Source organism: Thermobia domestica, chromosome 15, assembly GCF_964235325.1.
Source record: "Thermobia domestica chromosome 15, izTheDome1.hap1.1, whole genome shotgun sequence".
NCBI lineage: Eukaryota > Metazoa > Arthropoda > Insecta > Zygentoma > Lepismatidae > Thermobia > Thermobia domestica.
The window spans coordinates 191188513-191206181 of record NC_137468.1 but is presented as its reverse complement, the minus strand read 5'-3'; the positions used below and the strand labels follow the sequence as shown (position 1 = coordinate 191206181).

General features: G+C 35.6%; 1 protein-coding gene across 1 annotated transcript in view; it reads right to left on the bottom strand.

Moving 5' to 3' along the window:
* The window catches only part of LOC145671424 (ATP-dependent translocase ABCB1-like), a 190824-nt gene that overhangs the window by 75219 nt on the left and 97936 nt on the right, over positions 1-17669 (bottom strand). The window contains exons 6-9 of the mRNA XM_081740597.1: positions 13610-13743; positions 10832-11003; positions 7715-7839; positions 991-1162 (exon numbers count right to left, since the gene is read on the bottom strand). Of these exons, the coding sequence (XP_081596723.1) occupies positions 991-1162; positions 7715-7839; positions 10832-11003; positions 13610-13743 (603 nt within the window). The remainder of the gene's footprint in view (positions 1-990; positions 1163-7714; positions 7840-10831; positions 11004-13609; positions 13744-17669) is intronic.

The following is a 17669-nucleotide window of genomic DNA, read 5'->3' as shown; positions in this document are numbered from 1 at the left end:
TAAACCAGCCTTGACATTTAATGGATGTATTCGCAGATTCAGAACTGGACAGTAATTCAGTAGGGAAAAGAAAAATTATAGTCTAAATAAGACCATCCTTTGAATTGGAAATATTATACATGCACAAAAAGTTACACAAATAAGCAACCTATGGAGACTTGATTATATCAGCCAAATTAAGTAATAGTCAAGTTAAAATTACATCTATTTATTTGTATTTATCTTTAAAATTGTGAGGTAACGTCACAGTGGCGTATTTAGGATTTTGTTTCGGAGAGGGCTATGCACAACACGTGAATAAGCATATATATATTGTGAGGGGTACAGACAAATTTTAATGAAGTTGTGCATATATCAAATTTATTTCGGGGGGGGGGGGAGCTTGAGCCCGATAGCCACCCTCCTAAATACGCCATTGTAAACGTCAACAGCAGAAGATTAATATTTAAAAACAGTACCGTAGATTATAAAGTAATACACAGTTATACATATAGCATTAATACTAAACAATTAATTTTGTATAACATTAATACTAAAATACTAAGATAATTTTCAACATTATTACTTTTTATAACATACTTGTCTTCACTTTTCAATATTGTTTTTCAAGTTTATTTTGATTTATTGAAAGAAATGATTGAAGATCACTTTCTGTTCAACGAAGAAATGTTTATGTAACAATAAGTTGATTTATTTTAAGGAAAAATGATTTTTTTTGACAAAATTGGTAAGTTTTTTGTATAATTTTGCTTCTAGATAGTTTCAAGTTTCAAATTTTTGCTAATATGAAGTTGTGTATAGGATTAGCAGTCCTAGTTTTGTAAGTTAGAATTTAGTGCAAAATGTGGTTTATTGATACTTGTAATGTAGTAGTTCTAATGTTGTTAGTTAGAACTTAGTGCAAAATGTTGTTTATTCATACTTGTAACGGTGCTACTTCAAAGAGAAAAGAAAAATATTATTTATTTTGATGTTTTTCATGGTACTTACAGTGAATACGCTTCCTGGATTCGCCAATCCCTGCAGTATAAGTTCAGAACCATACCAAAATGCCAATCCGTACGAACTGTACATCACAAGCATCAGCATAAAGATGAATATTGCCATAATAGCATATTTCTTAACTGCTATTTTCTGGCCCTCTCGCAAAGCTATTTCATACCTAAGAGAAGAGAAATTAAGCACTTTACTAACGAAGCCAGCCGAAATAATTAAGTTTCTTGGTCTTCTAATAGATAATAATTTGTCCTGATCTCAACATATTGCAAAATTATCTAATGAATTATCCTCTGTAATTTTTCTAATAAGGATCACTTGTTCTCATTTTAAGCAGAAAAGCAGTATTAACAGCTTACCATGCACTGTTCCACAGGAAAATCAGATATGGAATAGCCTTTTGGGGTTCATCCACTGAATTTAAGAAAACTTTTATACTCAAAAAAAAAAAAAAAAAAAATAGTGATAAGAATAATCACCAATACTTCATATTATACTTCTTGCAGAACGCTATTCAAAGATTTAAATATTCTTCCACTTCCTTCATTATATATATACGAAACATTACTTTTGTTTATCTGTGTTCTTTTTGTACAGAAACAAGAAGTGTACAAAAAGAACTCAGATAAACATGGATATAATACGAGAACGAAGTCATATCTCCTAGATTCTCTTCATAACACCACTTTGTTTTCGAAAACAATTGCATACAAAGGTACAACTCTTTAACTCATTGCCTAATCAAATTAAGTATCTTACCGAACATAAAAGTTTCAGAAAGTCAGTACGTACTCTTGCTGAATCACTGCTTTTACAGTGTGGAGAAATACTTGCAAACTGATCTAGGTTCTGCTAAGTCGTAAATGTAATTTTTGTGCATATTATATTTTTCTAATTCGTAAAAAAAAAATCTTATGTATAAGAAAACTACAATATTTTATCATGTTTCTCTATCATCTAGGAAATAGTGTAAAAGTAGTTATGTTTTTAGTATAATGTGAATATTGACATGTTCTATACCAAATGGCAATCAGCCAATATAAATGATCATTGAACGTAATAAAATTCAATTCAAATTTCAAAATTGTCATTGAATATAACGGCTTTTCCCAGTTTTAAGACTGATATTTATGTGCTTTTGATTTATTATGAAAGAAATTTAATGAGAACATCTGAAACAGTACAAGTATAAAATATTTTCCTTCGTTCTTTCAAAACCACTAACAGGTTATATTAACTATGAGGCGGATGTTAAGCCCTTATCCTCTACAGAAGCAAAGTTGTTTCATATATTAAGTAAGATTAAATAAGTGAGGATAAGTGCGCATCATATATCAGTTAACTTCTTTTAAAATAGTGATTCTTCTATTATCCCTTGTATTGCTTGTCCTCTTGATATTTCATAAGGATGTAAATCCATCCCTCATATATATTTTTTTTATTTTAACGTCGCACGGTTATGTATCGAGGCTAAGAGAGACGGTGAGTATCTGATGATGATTATAATTGTGGAATGATGAAAATTTGAGGAGAATCCCGAGGAAACCTACGCACAAGGTGTTTGCAAACCACAAAGCCCACTTAGCGGGAGCTGCGATCGAGCTATGGAGTCCAAATGCCAGAGATAAGCTCTCTATCAGTGAGCCATCGTGGGCGCCATCTCTAAGAAATGAATGATTTACACATTGCTTCATTTCTTAACTATTAAGATTGTGTTCTGTTAATGATTATTAAAGTTGTATTTGGCAATAAATGAGGAAGTTATATACAATTCTAATCAATCTTCTATGTTTTCAGATGTAATATTCTATTATCTATTTGAAAAAGGAATTGTTTGTGATTGTAGAAAATTAAATGAGGTAAATATTGTATTAATTGGGGTTTCAAAATGTGATGGTGAACAATCAACCACTGTATTCTAAAAAGTTGGCTAATCATTGTCATATGAATACATCAATACGATAAAAGAAAGTTTGTTTGCCTTTCTAATGATCAAATAAAGAATTGGTTCTTTTCGAACTCGATGTCTAAATCTGAAATACCTTTTAACTTTTTGGAATATTGCATATTCTGTTGTTCATTATGTGTATTGCCTTGGAAATACAAAACGTCATTAGAGCTCCCTCTTGGATAATCGATTAGCACATGCGCCTGTGGCGTGGGAGACCTGGGTTTCGATTCCCGGCAGGAGCTCATGTGGTTTGGATTCCACGTTATTCAGTAGGTCCACGTCTAATATAGCCTCGCTGCTGAAAGGGACGCTAAACTAAAATCAACTCAACAAAACGTCATTATTACTGTTATTGTGTACTCTGCTATTGGACAAAACTGTTTCTTCTCTTCTTTAATAATAATGTTTCCTACTTTCTTAGAAATAAAGTTAGGTTGAGATTAGTTAATTGTCTTGTTTTTAACATTGATCTTGGATGAAGATTGTAACTCTGTGCCAGTAACAATATTCACACTAGTATTCAAAGAATTACATAAAGATATGTTTTTACGTTAATTCCCTGAACAAGAACCTGAATAAATCAAGTAGGACTTCCTGTTGATTGGAATACATTTTCTGTTACTATAATAGAATGAGGTAATAATTAATTGTTTTGCTTTTGAGTCGTATACTCATTATTAGAGTTTATTTTGGGTCCTGAAGTATTTAAATTGTGAACTCGTATTTTAGAAACTTTGATATTAGTTTCGTTGAATGATAATTTACCGGTATGTATTACGCGTACCATCAAGTCCATGATGTAGACCTACTTTCTCATTTTCTCTCCTAACAACCCGGAGAATCTGCTGAATGATTTAATTCGCAGTTTATACTACATGTTTCATTGGTATACATCTCATCATTGTGGTTATCATTACGATATTTGCAGACTGTAATTTAGTTTTACATATTTACTGTATGCTCGTATTTAAAGCAGCCATTTACACATTGTTTTACTACTGGATTATACCTAGGTACATGTACAATAGAGGAGCCACCAAGAGAAGGTCTCTGACAGCTCGTAGCGGCATTGCCATTACTCAGGTGTCAAGGCTTTTTTCGATGCATCTATAATGCCAATTTCATTAATGGTGTATGGCTAAGTGAAAGTGGTTGGTAACCTTAGCACCAAAGTAGGGTCTGCATTTTCCCTGCGCATGTGGTAAGAAACTTCAGAGACCATCTCTATTCACTATTACAAAGAATTCTTGTCTTTCCTGTATATTCTAGAAGCCGAAATAACAGACATATTACATTTGATGTCATGCAAGAAATCGTTCATTGTGATCAACTTTTTTTTTTTTTTTTTTTTTTTTTTTTTTTTTTTACAATTTTTGTTGTAAATAGACCTGATTAGGGATAAAAGTTTACCACTAGTATTTGACAATAATTTCGTAAACAATAAAATTGTTGGATAAAAACGTTGCACTAGTATTTGACAATAATTTCGATATCAATAAAATTATTAGCCTCCTACTCTGTACTAAAGATTATTTTAACAAGATTTCTTGCAATAGAGAAACTAAATCAATATCTGCAAAGTAAATTCCTACTAATTGACATTGTGAATCTTTTTTACCAATATATCCAGTTTTGGATTTTATATACACCAAATATGACCCATAATGATGGGATATAAAATGGTTTTGAATGATTGATCTTAACCCATTCCATAGTCATGTAAAGGTTCTGATGTATTTCTACTCGTAATATTTCTAAGATTTCCATCCCAACACTAGTTTGCCTGGCGGGTGAACTATGTGAATTATTTATTTGTTTTGTTTTAATTTGATAATTGTTATCCATTTTACACTCATTTTCTTAAGGGTTCATTATAGTTCCATCAGCTATTGGATTTCTTGCAGAGTCCGACATCTTAAAAGTTATACTGATCTCTAAATAACTGGAGAGCATTCCTTATTGTTTATCATGCATAAAATTATTAAATTAACAACCCGTAAATTAAGTAAAGAAAACTTTCAAAATATTATAGGCCTAAGTACAGGGTGTGTTTCACCAAAAAGAAGTAAGCTTCACATTTATCTCTGAGAACGTTTCGAAGATTTCTGGACGATGACAATTTAGAAAATTGAAAACTAATTATTTTATAGTTATTCTAAATTTTTACATGCTAATAACACTTCACTAAAGAAGCCACATGTTATTAATAAATTTAGACAATTTCCACTAGTAAACTATATTGAAAAGAGTTTAATGTTGGCTTCCCACTATGTTGTTATTGACACTCATCATCGTCATGAAGCCCAAGATACTTTCATGATTCTTTGAAGATTAACGTCTACAGGCTTTACACCCAGGCCCGTATCCAGGGAGGTCTAGGGGGGCCTACACCCCCTAAATTTTTGCTGCCCCCCCTAAAATTTTCACGGTATGCTTGCAAATGAACTATAATATGGTGATGAACTATAATGTGGTTGGATCGAAAGGGGCGCAGTGGCTCAGTAGTAGAGCGTTCACTTCCGGTGCTTGGGGTCCCTGGTTCAATCTCAGCTCTCGCCGTGTGAACTTTGTGGTGGACAAACACCGTGCTCGTGGGTTTCTCGGGTTCTCCCACTTTCTTCATTCCACCATTTTCACTCATCTCTCATCATCACCGTCTCCTTTAGCCTAACCGGCATAACCGTGGGACGTAAAACTTAAAGATTTCATTTCATTTTCATGGTTGGATCGAACCCCTCTACATTTTTGGGCTGGGTACCGGCCTGTTAATACCAATTGTTCTATGTACCTTTGTACCTTATTATTATACACATTAAACAATTCTTGTAATATATCTATCCATTTATAATTTCCTTGAGTACTATTTTTTTCCACATGTTTTGTTTAAGAGTTCTGTGACAGCGTTCTACGATATGTTGTTTTACGAAAACACATTTTCAAAATGGAGGACTCGAAATTAAAAAATTCGCAAAATATCTCTCTATGATTTACGGTTCCCGAAATATGGCTCCTTAAATCTCCTGAAATCCGAGCTTTTCTGGAAAATATATGGGGAACGGTGGTCATTAGCCCAGTGACCACCGGTTACTATTTCGTACCAAAATGTTCACCTTCCTCTTAGGTATTGATCAACACAAAATTCATCTCCCTGACTTATGGTTTCCGAGATACGGCTCCTTAAGCTCCCGAAATCGGAACTTTTTTGGGCAATATCTCAGAAACGGTAAGTCATAGAGGTATGATATTGGTCTTGATCAATAACTAAGAGGATGGCAAACATTTTGGTACCAATAGTAACCGGTGGTCACTGGCAGGAACGGTAAGAGTGACGCGAAAAATTTAACCACTTTCTCAGATAGTTTTTGATGCTCTATCGAATGGAGGGCTCAAAATCGAAAAATTCAATCACTTTCTCAGATAGTTTTTGATGCTCTATCGAATGGAGGGCTCAAAATCGAAAAATTCAATCACTTTCTCAGATAGTTTTTGATGCTCTATCGAATGGAGGGCTCAAAATCGAAAAATTCAATCACTTTCTCAGATAGTTTTTGATGCTCTATCGAATGGAGGGCTCAAAATTGAAAAATTCAATCACTTTCTCAGATAGTTTTTGATGCTCTATCGAATGGAGGGCTCAAAATCGAAAAATTCAATCACTTTCTCAGATAGTTTTTGATGCTCTATCGAATGGAGGGCTCAAAATCGAAAAATTCAATCACTTTCTCAGATAGTTTTTGATGCTCTATCGAATGGAGGGCTCAAAATTGAAAAATTCAATCACTTTCTCAGATAGTTTTTGATGCTCTATCGAATGGAGGGCTCAAAATCGAAAAATTCAATCACTTTCTCAGATAGTTTTTGATGCTCTATCGAATGGAGGGCTCAAAATCGAAAAATTCAATCACTTTCTCAGATAGTTTTTGATGCTCTATCGAATGGAGGGCTCAAAATCGAAAAATTCAATCACTTTCTCAGATAGTTTTTGATGCTCTATCGAATGGAGGGCTCAAAATTGAAAAATTCAATCACTTTCTCAGATAGTTTTTGATGCTCTATCGAATGGAGGGCTCAAAATCGAAAAATTCAATCACTTTCTCAGATAGTTTTTGATGCTCTATCGAATGGAGGGCTCAAAATTGAAAAATTCAATCACTTTCTCAGATAGTTTTTGATGCTCTATCGAATGGAGGGCTCAAAATCGAAAAATTCAATCACTTTCTCAGATAGTTTTTGATGCTCTATCGAATGGAGGGCTCAAAATTGAAAAATTCAATCACTTTCTCAGATAGTTTTTGATGCTCTATCGAATGGAGGGCTCAAAATTGAAAAATTCAATCACTTTCTCAGATAGTTTTTGATGCTCTATCGAATGGAGGGCTCAAAATCGAAAAATTCAATCACTTTCTCAGATAGTTTTTGATGCTCTATCGAATGGAGGGCTCAAAATCGAAAAATTCAATCACTTTCTCAGATAGTTTTTGATGCTCTATCGAATGGAGGGCTCAAAATTGAAAAATTCAATCACTTTCTCAGATAGTTTTTGATGCTCTATCGAATGGAGGGCTCAAAATCGAAAAATTCGCAAATAACAGACAGAGAGACACTCATACAGACACACACACACACATAGAGACTTCAGTAACGAATTCTTTACGTTCGTTGAAAATACTAAACAAAAAATACATATTTATTTCTATATTAGAAAAAGAAGAAAAAGAAAAGGTTTTGTTACGCCATTAGTTAAGCACATAAATATAAGTAAGTTACCTGTCGATCTCTTTCTGCTGTCCTCCAAACGCTACAACTGTTCGTATACTGGACAAGACCTCATCTCCCACGTGGCCAGCAAAACCATATTTCTCTTGTTCACGTGTGGCAGAGGAAGCTGCGAACTGTAAAAATATTTTTAAAATTTCATTTGGAACTGGAAGAAATAATATAAGGCATATCCAAAAGTTCCGTTTGCAAATCCTGGATAAAAAGGATTTCTTGACATTCGAAGAGTATTTATGTCCGCACTGTATGTTTACAATATCGAATAAAATCGAGAATCCAGCTACCATGGAAATGTTGTCTACAATCCATTTCTCAAATATGAAAAACCTGCTGAAATTCGTCTTTCGGTACAAGTGACGTGTCACTTTAGTTAAGGTATTGCAATGATTCATGATAATGTTGGCCGGGACATACACATTGCCACTGCAAACATATGGCCTGGAACAATAGGGGCAATTATTCCTCTATAGACTGAAATAGTGTGACATCACATCCGTCTCGTTGCCATGGTGACCGTAGTTTTATTTTCTAAACAACATGGCCTAAAAACCTAAGTACAAAGCGAAAACAATGACGTGTTAACTTTCGAATTGCACTCACTAAAGTAAAAGAAACACTTATATATGTATAAAAGTTCACATTCGTTACATAGCTACCCAGCATTGTGGGTAGTGTAAAAATCCATAAACGTCGTAGATCGTACTAAACCATTTTTTTTTTAGTGTAAAAATTACTTGTTATTTATCATAGTTGTGGATATTTCTGCAGATTCTTTACATGAAATAGTATTCAGCACAAACGTCTGCACCCACCACGTTATGCCATTTCAAAATACAGCCACTTTAAAAGTGTAATTTTCTGTAGTTTTTCTGGTGATTTCATGGTTGTTTTGCAACCCTGCATATTTATTTAGATGCAGAAGTTTATATTCTCCATGTACTGTACCTCACAAGTAAAGGGTCCAAATGCTTGAATCGAGTTGCGGGATGAGACCTAGTGCGCCTGATAGAGGATGTGAAAATATGTGTATGTGCAAAGTTAGTGGAAGAGCGCCATATGAAACGGAGGGGGAGAGGTCAAAGTTGGTGGAAGAAGGGCTATGCTATGTTATAGAAATACATCAAATAAACTGATAAATCGTAAAAAATAGTGAAAGATAGACAATGCAAACGGCGGTGATTTCACATACTGGCCAAGAAGAATGGGCAGATTAGATCACGAATCTCCGCCCCATCTTGAAATCTGCCATTTTGAAATCTGTGATATTTTTTTGAAATGATAATAGAAATATAGCAAGTGGTGAAGAAAATAGTGATTTACGTACAGTACGTAATAATTGCATTCTAATCTATCAGATTTTATTGTGTTACGGTCTATATTAGTAAAAAAAAAAAAAAAAAAAAAGGAAAGAAAAAGAAAAGAAAGAAAACAATAGAAGCAGTTCTTCCAGAGCGGAACAGTTCTCTGCGGCACTATATGAAGCAAATTGGAAGTAATGTCATAAATAATAATGTAACAATACACAACTTGGATATCAAATCTCACTGTTAGTTTTCTTGGCTTGTAGTTATGTTTAACTTACATGTGTTTTCGTGATAATCCAAACTTTCAACATACGAGTATCAGTCTCCGAGATTTTCGTAAATAACTATAAAGATGATCATAAATCTTCCAAATAAGTACAGATAACGAACACTAACGTTCATAATTGACTTTTTGAGAACATCCTGGCTCTAATGGATATATCACATGACTACCTTTCCATTTAAAAAAAATATCATAGATTTCAAGATGGTGGCGGAGGTTCATGATCTACTCTGCCCATTCTTCTTTTGCAAATATATGAAACTACCACCGCTTGCATTGTGCATCTTTCACTAATTTTACGTTTCAGCAGTTTATTTGATGTATTTCTATAACATGACATAGCCCTTCTCCCACCAACTTTAACCCCCTCCCTTTCTTATGGCTCTCAGATGCTATAACTTTGCATATGTACATATTTTTACATCCTAAATCAGGCGCACTATGTCTCATCCTGCAACGCGATTCATCTATTTGGACTCTACTTGTCAGTCTCTCCTGTAAACATTCGTTTTTGTTTGGTGTTCGTCAGATTTGTACGTCCTGATCAACTATAGTTTTCGTAAACACTTGCAAATGCAAAAATTGGCACTCCACCGACAACAAAGATGGTCGCCATTAAAGAACACTTGTACATACGACAACGTGAGTACTGTTATTGACCTTCTCATACACAAGGTTCATCACACTCCAATTTCTATAATTTCGAAGATGGTCGAGCAACCTGCTCTGGAACACTTCGTATGGATTGACCCTTGGATTAAAACTGTCACTATTCATCTCAGCTACCCCCAAAACTATGATTTCAACTTTAATATCGGTCGTTTTCGATTATTTTTAAAATGTCCCTATGTTATTGTTATGGGGATTTGCACCCCCATACCTCAGCTCAGGTGTGATCTAGGGACCTGAAACAGGTCATTTGAATCATTTCTCTGAGAGACAGTTGATTAAGAATTAATAGGATATATTTTCTCCAGACAGTAAATTAAAACTTACATGAATAAATGACATGTCAGTATTGAAAATATCCCGGGTTTGATTCCCTGTGGAGACACAAGTGGTTTGGATCCCAAGTTAAGCCGTAGGTCCCGTCCTTAGTACGTCATCATCATCCCATGGAAGGCAATGGCAAACTACCATGGGTTCATCTTGCCCAGGGACCTTCGGGTAGAACACCACATCATAATTATCATTGAGAGAATTAGGACATTTAAAATTACGTTGTAACTTTTGTAACTTGTCATACCTAAACTGCTACTCAACAAGAGCTGGTATGTTTGTAAGATCATGGCTTATTTCCTTGTTTAATACATAAGTTTATGCAGGGGGAGGGGGATTTTTAGGGCACAAGGGCGAACAATATATAAATATGGGCCTGCTTACATAGCATAAGAGGTAAAAAAGAAGTTTGAAAATCGGTTAAGAAATAAAAGCGCTACAGCCATAGACTTATAACTTTTCAATCAATTTTCATATTAGGCAATATTCGAAGTGAAATTTATTTTGAGTCGTAAATCTTACCTTTCCCATGATTCCTGAGATAACAGCAAGCAATGGCGTAACAGCAAGGACCACAAGTGTAAGTTTCCAGTTAGCAAAGAAACCGACGATAATTCCTGAGACAAATGTTGCAAAACATTGGACAATCATGCTGAACTTCGTCCCGATGCCCTCTCTTACTCTTTCTAAATCACTGGAATAAATAAATTCTCTCATTAAAATATGCGTAACCAACAGATTTCAAGAAATTAAAATATGGAGTATGTTTAGAATGTAACATCTTAACAATGACAGACACTTGTGGGTACACATGGAGCACTGAGCTGTGTCGATGACAGTACATTTGACTTTTTTAAATCTTTTACCCAAACGAAACCAAAAGTAATGAGCTACTTATTATATTAAAATGCTTTATCCATTTCTCATCATTCATACTCATTCAGATGGTTGGTATTATCTTTTTCAGTTTGACATTATCCATTTTTTTCGATTTTTTCTTAAATTGACCTGCAGACAATCTACTAACGATCGAAGTATTTCAAACGTGGAGTTTACTTTTGTTAGAATATAATGACTTTTCCTACATGAACATTGCGATTAGAAATGTCTAAAGTTTACGGTAGTGAACAATATAATATAGTGAATGTTTGTACCTTTTGCCCCTTTCGAATCTGAGATGAATTATCTTCACCTTGATAGTAAATAAATATTGTATATTAAATACATATAGAGGATGAGCTCCTTCGTGGTTAAGTGGTTAGCGTACGCGCCTTTGGCGTGGGAGACCCGGGTTTGATTCCCGGCGGAAGCTCATGTGGTTCGGACTCCACGTTAATCAGTAGATCCAGTCTCATATAGCCTCGCTGCTGAACGGGACGTTAAACTCAAAATCAACTCAACTCAACATATAGAGGATGCATTTGCTCGATGGTAGGACACTGTTGAAATTTGTTACAATTCGCACCTGTAGAGGATTTGGTGTGCAAAATTAAAAAATCGGCTGTTTTCTCCTTGGACACAGGATTGTCTAAACACAGCAGGTCCGAGTGAAGATCACCGACCTCGAGAAAGAGTGGCTGTTCTAGGAAGCGGACTAGGTTGGTACTGCTTAAGGTTGGTGTAAAGGGACAAGTTTTGCCAATAGATGTCACTACAGTTTTCGTATCTCTCTCATGTATTTTTTACCTTTCACGAAAATTGACAATTTCTCTTACAAATTTTAACGTACAGACTTCAAATTTTTGAAGAAGGAACTTCATAACCTATCTAAGGCAACAAACCGTGCTGATTTCTTATTTAGAATTTTCTTCATTGTTGAAACAGTTATTTGTTAAATGTTTGGATATCCCTTTCAACAAACAAGCCATTTCAACCATGAAGAAAATTCTAAATGAAAAATCGGTACGGATTGTTGCCTTCGGTAGGTTATGAAGTTCCTTCTCTAAAAATTTGGAATCTCAAGATTGAAATTTGTAAGAGAAATCGTGAATTTTCGTGAAAGGTAAAAAAGACATGAGAGAGATACAAAGACTGTAGTGACATCTATCGGCAAAACTTGTCCCTTTAAACTAACCTTAACCCATCGGCATAGCATGCTGGAGGTCCCAGATTCGAGTCTGTGTCCAGTCACTTACTTTTTCACTCTTTGTATTATGTGAATTCAACAATCAAACTTGATATTGTTAACTTCCCCTTGCAATAGAGAAATAAGATCAAAGATAGAATATGTTCTTCGAATGCTTACTCCATATCAAAAAGCTATTACTTGCAATCTCGTGGTGTTTCTGCTCTATGGAAATTATTATTGATACTAGAAGAGCTAATTGATGTTTATCACTGTCAATTGCAATCAAGAAATAAAATCAGTGGTAAAATATATTCTTGCAGTACTAAATTCATGTCAGAAAGTTGCTTGTTGATATCTATTTCCGTTTTGTCCATCATGTGATTAATGTTGTAAGCGGAAATCGTTACCTTTTGTAAATTTTCACCACCTCAGGTTTGAACAGATAGATAAAAGTCGAACCTAAACTCATTCTTGAGACCGAGTCTTTTTTTTTTAACGCTTTTCAATATAGCTTAGCATTTTTGCTCTTTGGAAATAAGTGTTGAAACCATAAGTACTATTGAATTTAACCATTTACGGTTTTGGTAGAGTGTTTTGGGTAGTGGTGGTATGTTCTCTTAACATTAGAACGCCCAGCAGTGGAAATATGACCTTCTAAATTTTATTTTGTTGAAATATCGTTATTTTTAAATCCAGGTTGAATTCCTTTGATGACTTTTCATATTTTAACCAATCAATAGTCTTATAGAAAATTATGTTGCTATTTCACAGGACTTTCTAAAGAAAAAAAAGTACCAGTTCACCTCAAACGCCCAATAGTGAACAATTTGTCACCCCATAAGGAAGGCTTGACTTAGAGTTGGAATAGGTGGTTTTCATTCCAATTTTTCTACATTTTTATAGTTTATCGTAATGCAGTAACATTATCAGCTATAATAATAATAATAATAATAATAATAATAATAATAATAATAATAATAATAATAATAGTAATAATAATATAAAATATCATATAAGTAATGAATATTTATTATCAATTACTACTTAGGCTCGAAGAAAGTATATAATGTATTATTTACAAAGTGTAAACTGAAATAACCAAAAAATTATTTAAGAACTGTATAAGTTAGCTTTAATGCGAGATATCGTAAGTAAAGCATTTTAATTCAAGTCAGTAACATAACGTATTAATATTTCCTCTGAAGGATAATGTTAGAATAATTTTTACCTACTCTGAGAGTTTTGTTGTAAGATCTCCAGTTTGATTTTGGTCAAACCAACCACTGTCTTGTCTCAATACTTGATAATAGAATTCCTGTCGAAGATTGTAGACTTGTCTCTCACAAGACACTTCCCAACATAGTGTCTGCAATAGTAGAAAAAAGTATGTTTAATATTCTCCATATTAAATTGTCATATACAACATTTGTGAATCTTTGCTTAAATCATAATATTTTCTGGGAAACACATACACACCGATTTTTCTCCATGCACTAAAATCAAACATGTCTTAAAATTAGATAGGAGTTGTAGCTTATACAGTGCGTTCCACCAATAACACTAAGGTCCACCTCCTGAAGAAACCAAGGCAGATAGAAACATGAAACCTTTTGGAACCTTCAAGGGACATAAAAGGCAACATTATGCTGAGAAGGAGAATCTCCCACAAGGGGGGCTAAAGGGGGTTACTGGGGGTAACTCAAAAATTTTAAATAGCAACCCCCATCGTGTGGTACCTCGTTTGAAAGGAAATCACAAGTAAAGACCACTTGTGAAAATTGTAAGTCACTAGCATGTCCGTAGCCAACATAGCGGCCATCCGTAAAGGACGGTCGAAGTGCGTTCAACGAATAACACTAAAGCTCGTCTCCAGAAGAAACGAAGGCAGATAGAAACATGAAACCTTTTGGAACCTTCAAGGAACTTAAAAGGCAACATTATGCTGAGAAGGAGAATCCCCCACAAGGGGGGCTAAGGGGTTACTGGGGGTAACTCAAAAATTTTACTGGGGGTAAATAGCAACCCCCATCGTGTGGTACCTCGCTGAAAAAGTAATCGCGTATAGAGACCAGACCGTGTCCACAACAAACTCTAAAGTCTAACGTAGGTCTAGTTCGGAATGAATGCACAATACACATACCACACAACTAACACTATAACAGTATTGCAAATACAAAACATGCAAATTGAACTGAAACCGATAGAAAAGAGAGTACCATAATATTATTGAAAAATCTGAACCCTTCGAGGCTCGAACCCCGGACCGCACGTGTACTGAACCAACACTTTACCATTGCGCTACTGTCGAACTGCTACTCTTACGGACGAGGAGATGTAGTTCATGACGACGAGTTGCCCGTGGTGGCGCTTTGGTGTTGGACACACGTACTTTAGCAAAGCTACTCTGTTTACTCGTGCACCACTATCAGATGTGCTTTTCCGACCAACAGTGCGCTACATTACAACCCGGAACAGTAGGTCTGAAGGTGTTTGTGCTGGTGCGTTTGACCATCCTACATTGCATACATAATGTGGTCTCTTGAACAGAGAATTGAAATTGTGTTACTCTTTGGTGCTACGAATCGTTCGTACAGTGCAACAGCACGGTTGTTCAATGAACAAAATGTGCGCAACCCAATTAGTGTTTCTTCTGTACCCCATTTATTAATCAAATTCTTTACGACAGGCAGTGTGACCAATGCCCCAAAGCCTCGACACCCTATTGTTGCTACGGAAGAAACACAGATACATGTGTTGGCGGAGCTGAATGTGCATCCTCAACAGTCCATAACAACTGTGGCTCAAACGTGTGGTGTGTCACGCACAACGACATACAGAATCTTAAAAAATATACCTTCCATCCACACAAACTACATATGGCACAGGAGTTAAGTGAACATGATCCCGATTTGCGTATCGAGTTTTGTGAGCAGATGTGTGAGGCATTGGCACGTGGGACCATTGTGCTGAAAAACGTGTGTTTCAGCGATGAGAGTACGTTCTACTTGAATGGCAAGGTCAACAGGCATAACTGCCGATATTGGTGTGACACAAACCCTCATGATTTCGTGAAGGCAACACTCAACACCCAGAGTCGCTGAATGTCTGGGCGGATATCTTAGGTAATCACATAATCGGGCCCCTCTTCATCGATGGAATATTAACGGGTGAGAAGTACCTGGCGCTGCTGCAAGAGTTTATTGCACCGTTGATTGTCGAGGCAATGGAAGAGAATCCGCAAGAATTTGGAGAGATTCCGCCCGTTTTTCAGCATGATGGCTGTCCTGCCCATTTTCACTGCCTTGTACGTGACTATTTAGATAGTGAGTTTCCGCGACGATGGATTGGTCGTCGCGGCACCATTGAATGGCCAGCCCGTTCGCCAGACCTTGCTCCACCCGACTTTTTTCTCTGGGGCTATTTGAAGACTATAGTGTTCCGCACGCAGCCGAACAGCATTGCGGAGTTGCGCCAACGCATAGTTGATGCCTGTCATTCTATACCGGTAATGACTTTTACCCGTGTTCGAGAGGAGTTCGTCCAACGTTTACATTACTGCCAGGAAGTGGGCGGTGCACACTTCGAGCATCTCCTGCATTAATGAGGTATGTTCCAAATCATACTATGTTACTCTCTGCTTACAGGTTTGCAATGTTTCTTCGATCATAGTTTACGGTTGGCAGCCATGTTGGCTACGGACATGCAATCAACATGCACTTTCCAGAACAGGTCAATACACGTGATACCTTTCAAACGAGGTACCACACGATGGGGGTTGCTATTTAAAATTTTTGAGTTACCCCCAGTAACCCCCTTTAGCCCCCCTTGTGGGAGATTCTCCTTCTCAGCATAATGTTGCCTTTTATGTCCCTTGAAGGTTCCAAAAGATTTCATGTTTCTATCTGCCTTGGTTTCTTCAGGAGGTGGACCTTAGTGTTATTCGTGGAACGCACTGTATATAGTTAATTCTATTTTCTGGGAAAATTGCCCTGAAAGTATTATTTATCATTTAAAAAAGGGTCTTTTAGAATTATAAGCACGAAAATAAATTGCACACACAGACGATTTTCAAGAATCAGAAAATATTACTTATACTCTCTCTATATACTAGCAAGCATGTAGCCAAGAGAGGTCCGAGCCCCCTCCGAAGCCAGAAATGAAAAGAAAATTGAGGAAGGATAAAACAAAAAGAAACGAGAAAGAGAAGAACTAGCGTTAAAAATAAAAAGCTACAGTAAGCGTTTGGCTACACTTTCTTATGAGGAGGTTTGTGTGGAGGAAATGGACGGGAGGAGGGGGTCAAGTTAAAAATGGATATTATTGTAACAGGGCTATTTTTGTAACAGAGCATTCCAAATTCCATCTAGCTCCATGCTAATCCTATCGACTACAAATAATAATCGATAAACCAGTTCTATCAGATAGACTCTGGCACGAAGAGGGAAAAGAAGGTTGCTTTTGTAAATATTTTGTTAGGGACAGAATGAGAAATTTATTGTCGTGTATTTGACTGTTTGTTTCAAATGATAAGTTAAATAAGCAATAGCCAATGATACGCAAATTTGAGCACAGCGTTGTCAGCATATGACCTTCTCATTGTTTCCTCTCCACTCCAGCCTTACGAGGAACGCATTAGCCGAATTACTTGCACTACACGATGGCGAATGAACGGGATATCCTGGAGAAGTCACGGAATTTGAAATTTCTAGAAAAGTTACGGAGCTCTCAGAATTTCTGCTACTAGTCAGGGAAATTTCAAGCTTTCGAAAACATAGTGCCGATATGTAATAGTGTGAACATTTCACTTTTCTGCAGTATCAAACATGTTATTTCAGAAACAATTTTCTATTACTCCTTTAACTTGTCATTTGAAACAGACAGTAGTTGACGAAATAATAAAAACAAAATGTTACGTGGAAAGAAAGTTCTGTTAACATTTGTTTCAACAGAGAAAGGAACGCAGATATTGTCAAATATTTCACAAGACATTACTGGATATGTACCTTTTATAATAGTGGATATGTACTTTTTATAGGTCTAATAGTTGAGGTCATAATGAAAGAAAAATTGTTATATTTGAATGAACAGAGGAAAGAAAGAACGTAGATATTGTAAAATATTTTTCAATATTTTTTTTTATTCTTTTACTCGAGATTTCTTCATAGTTTGTTATTAAAATACTTACTAACATATCCTTATTTCATTATCCTAACAAACCAATATTTGTTGCCAGTAAAATAGTTTAGATTGATCGTGCCCCAGCTGATAACCATAGTATTTCATGTCACGCTC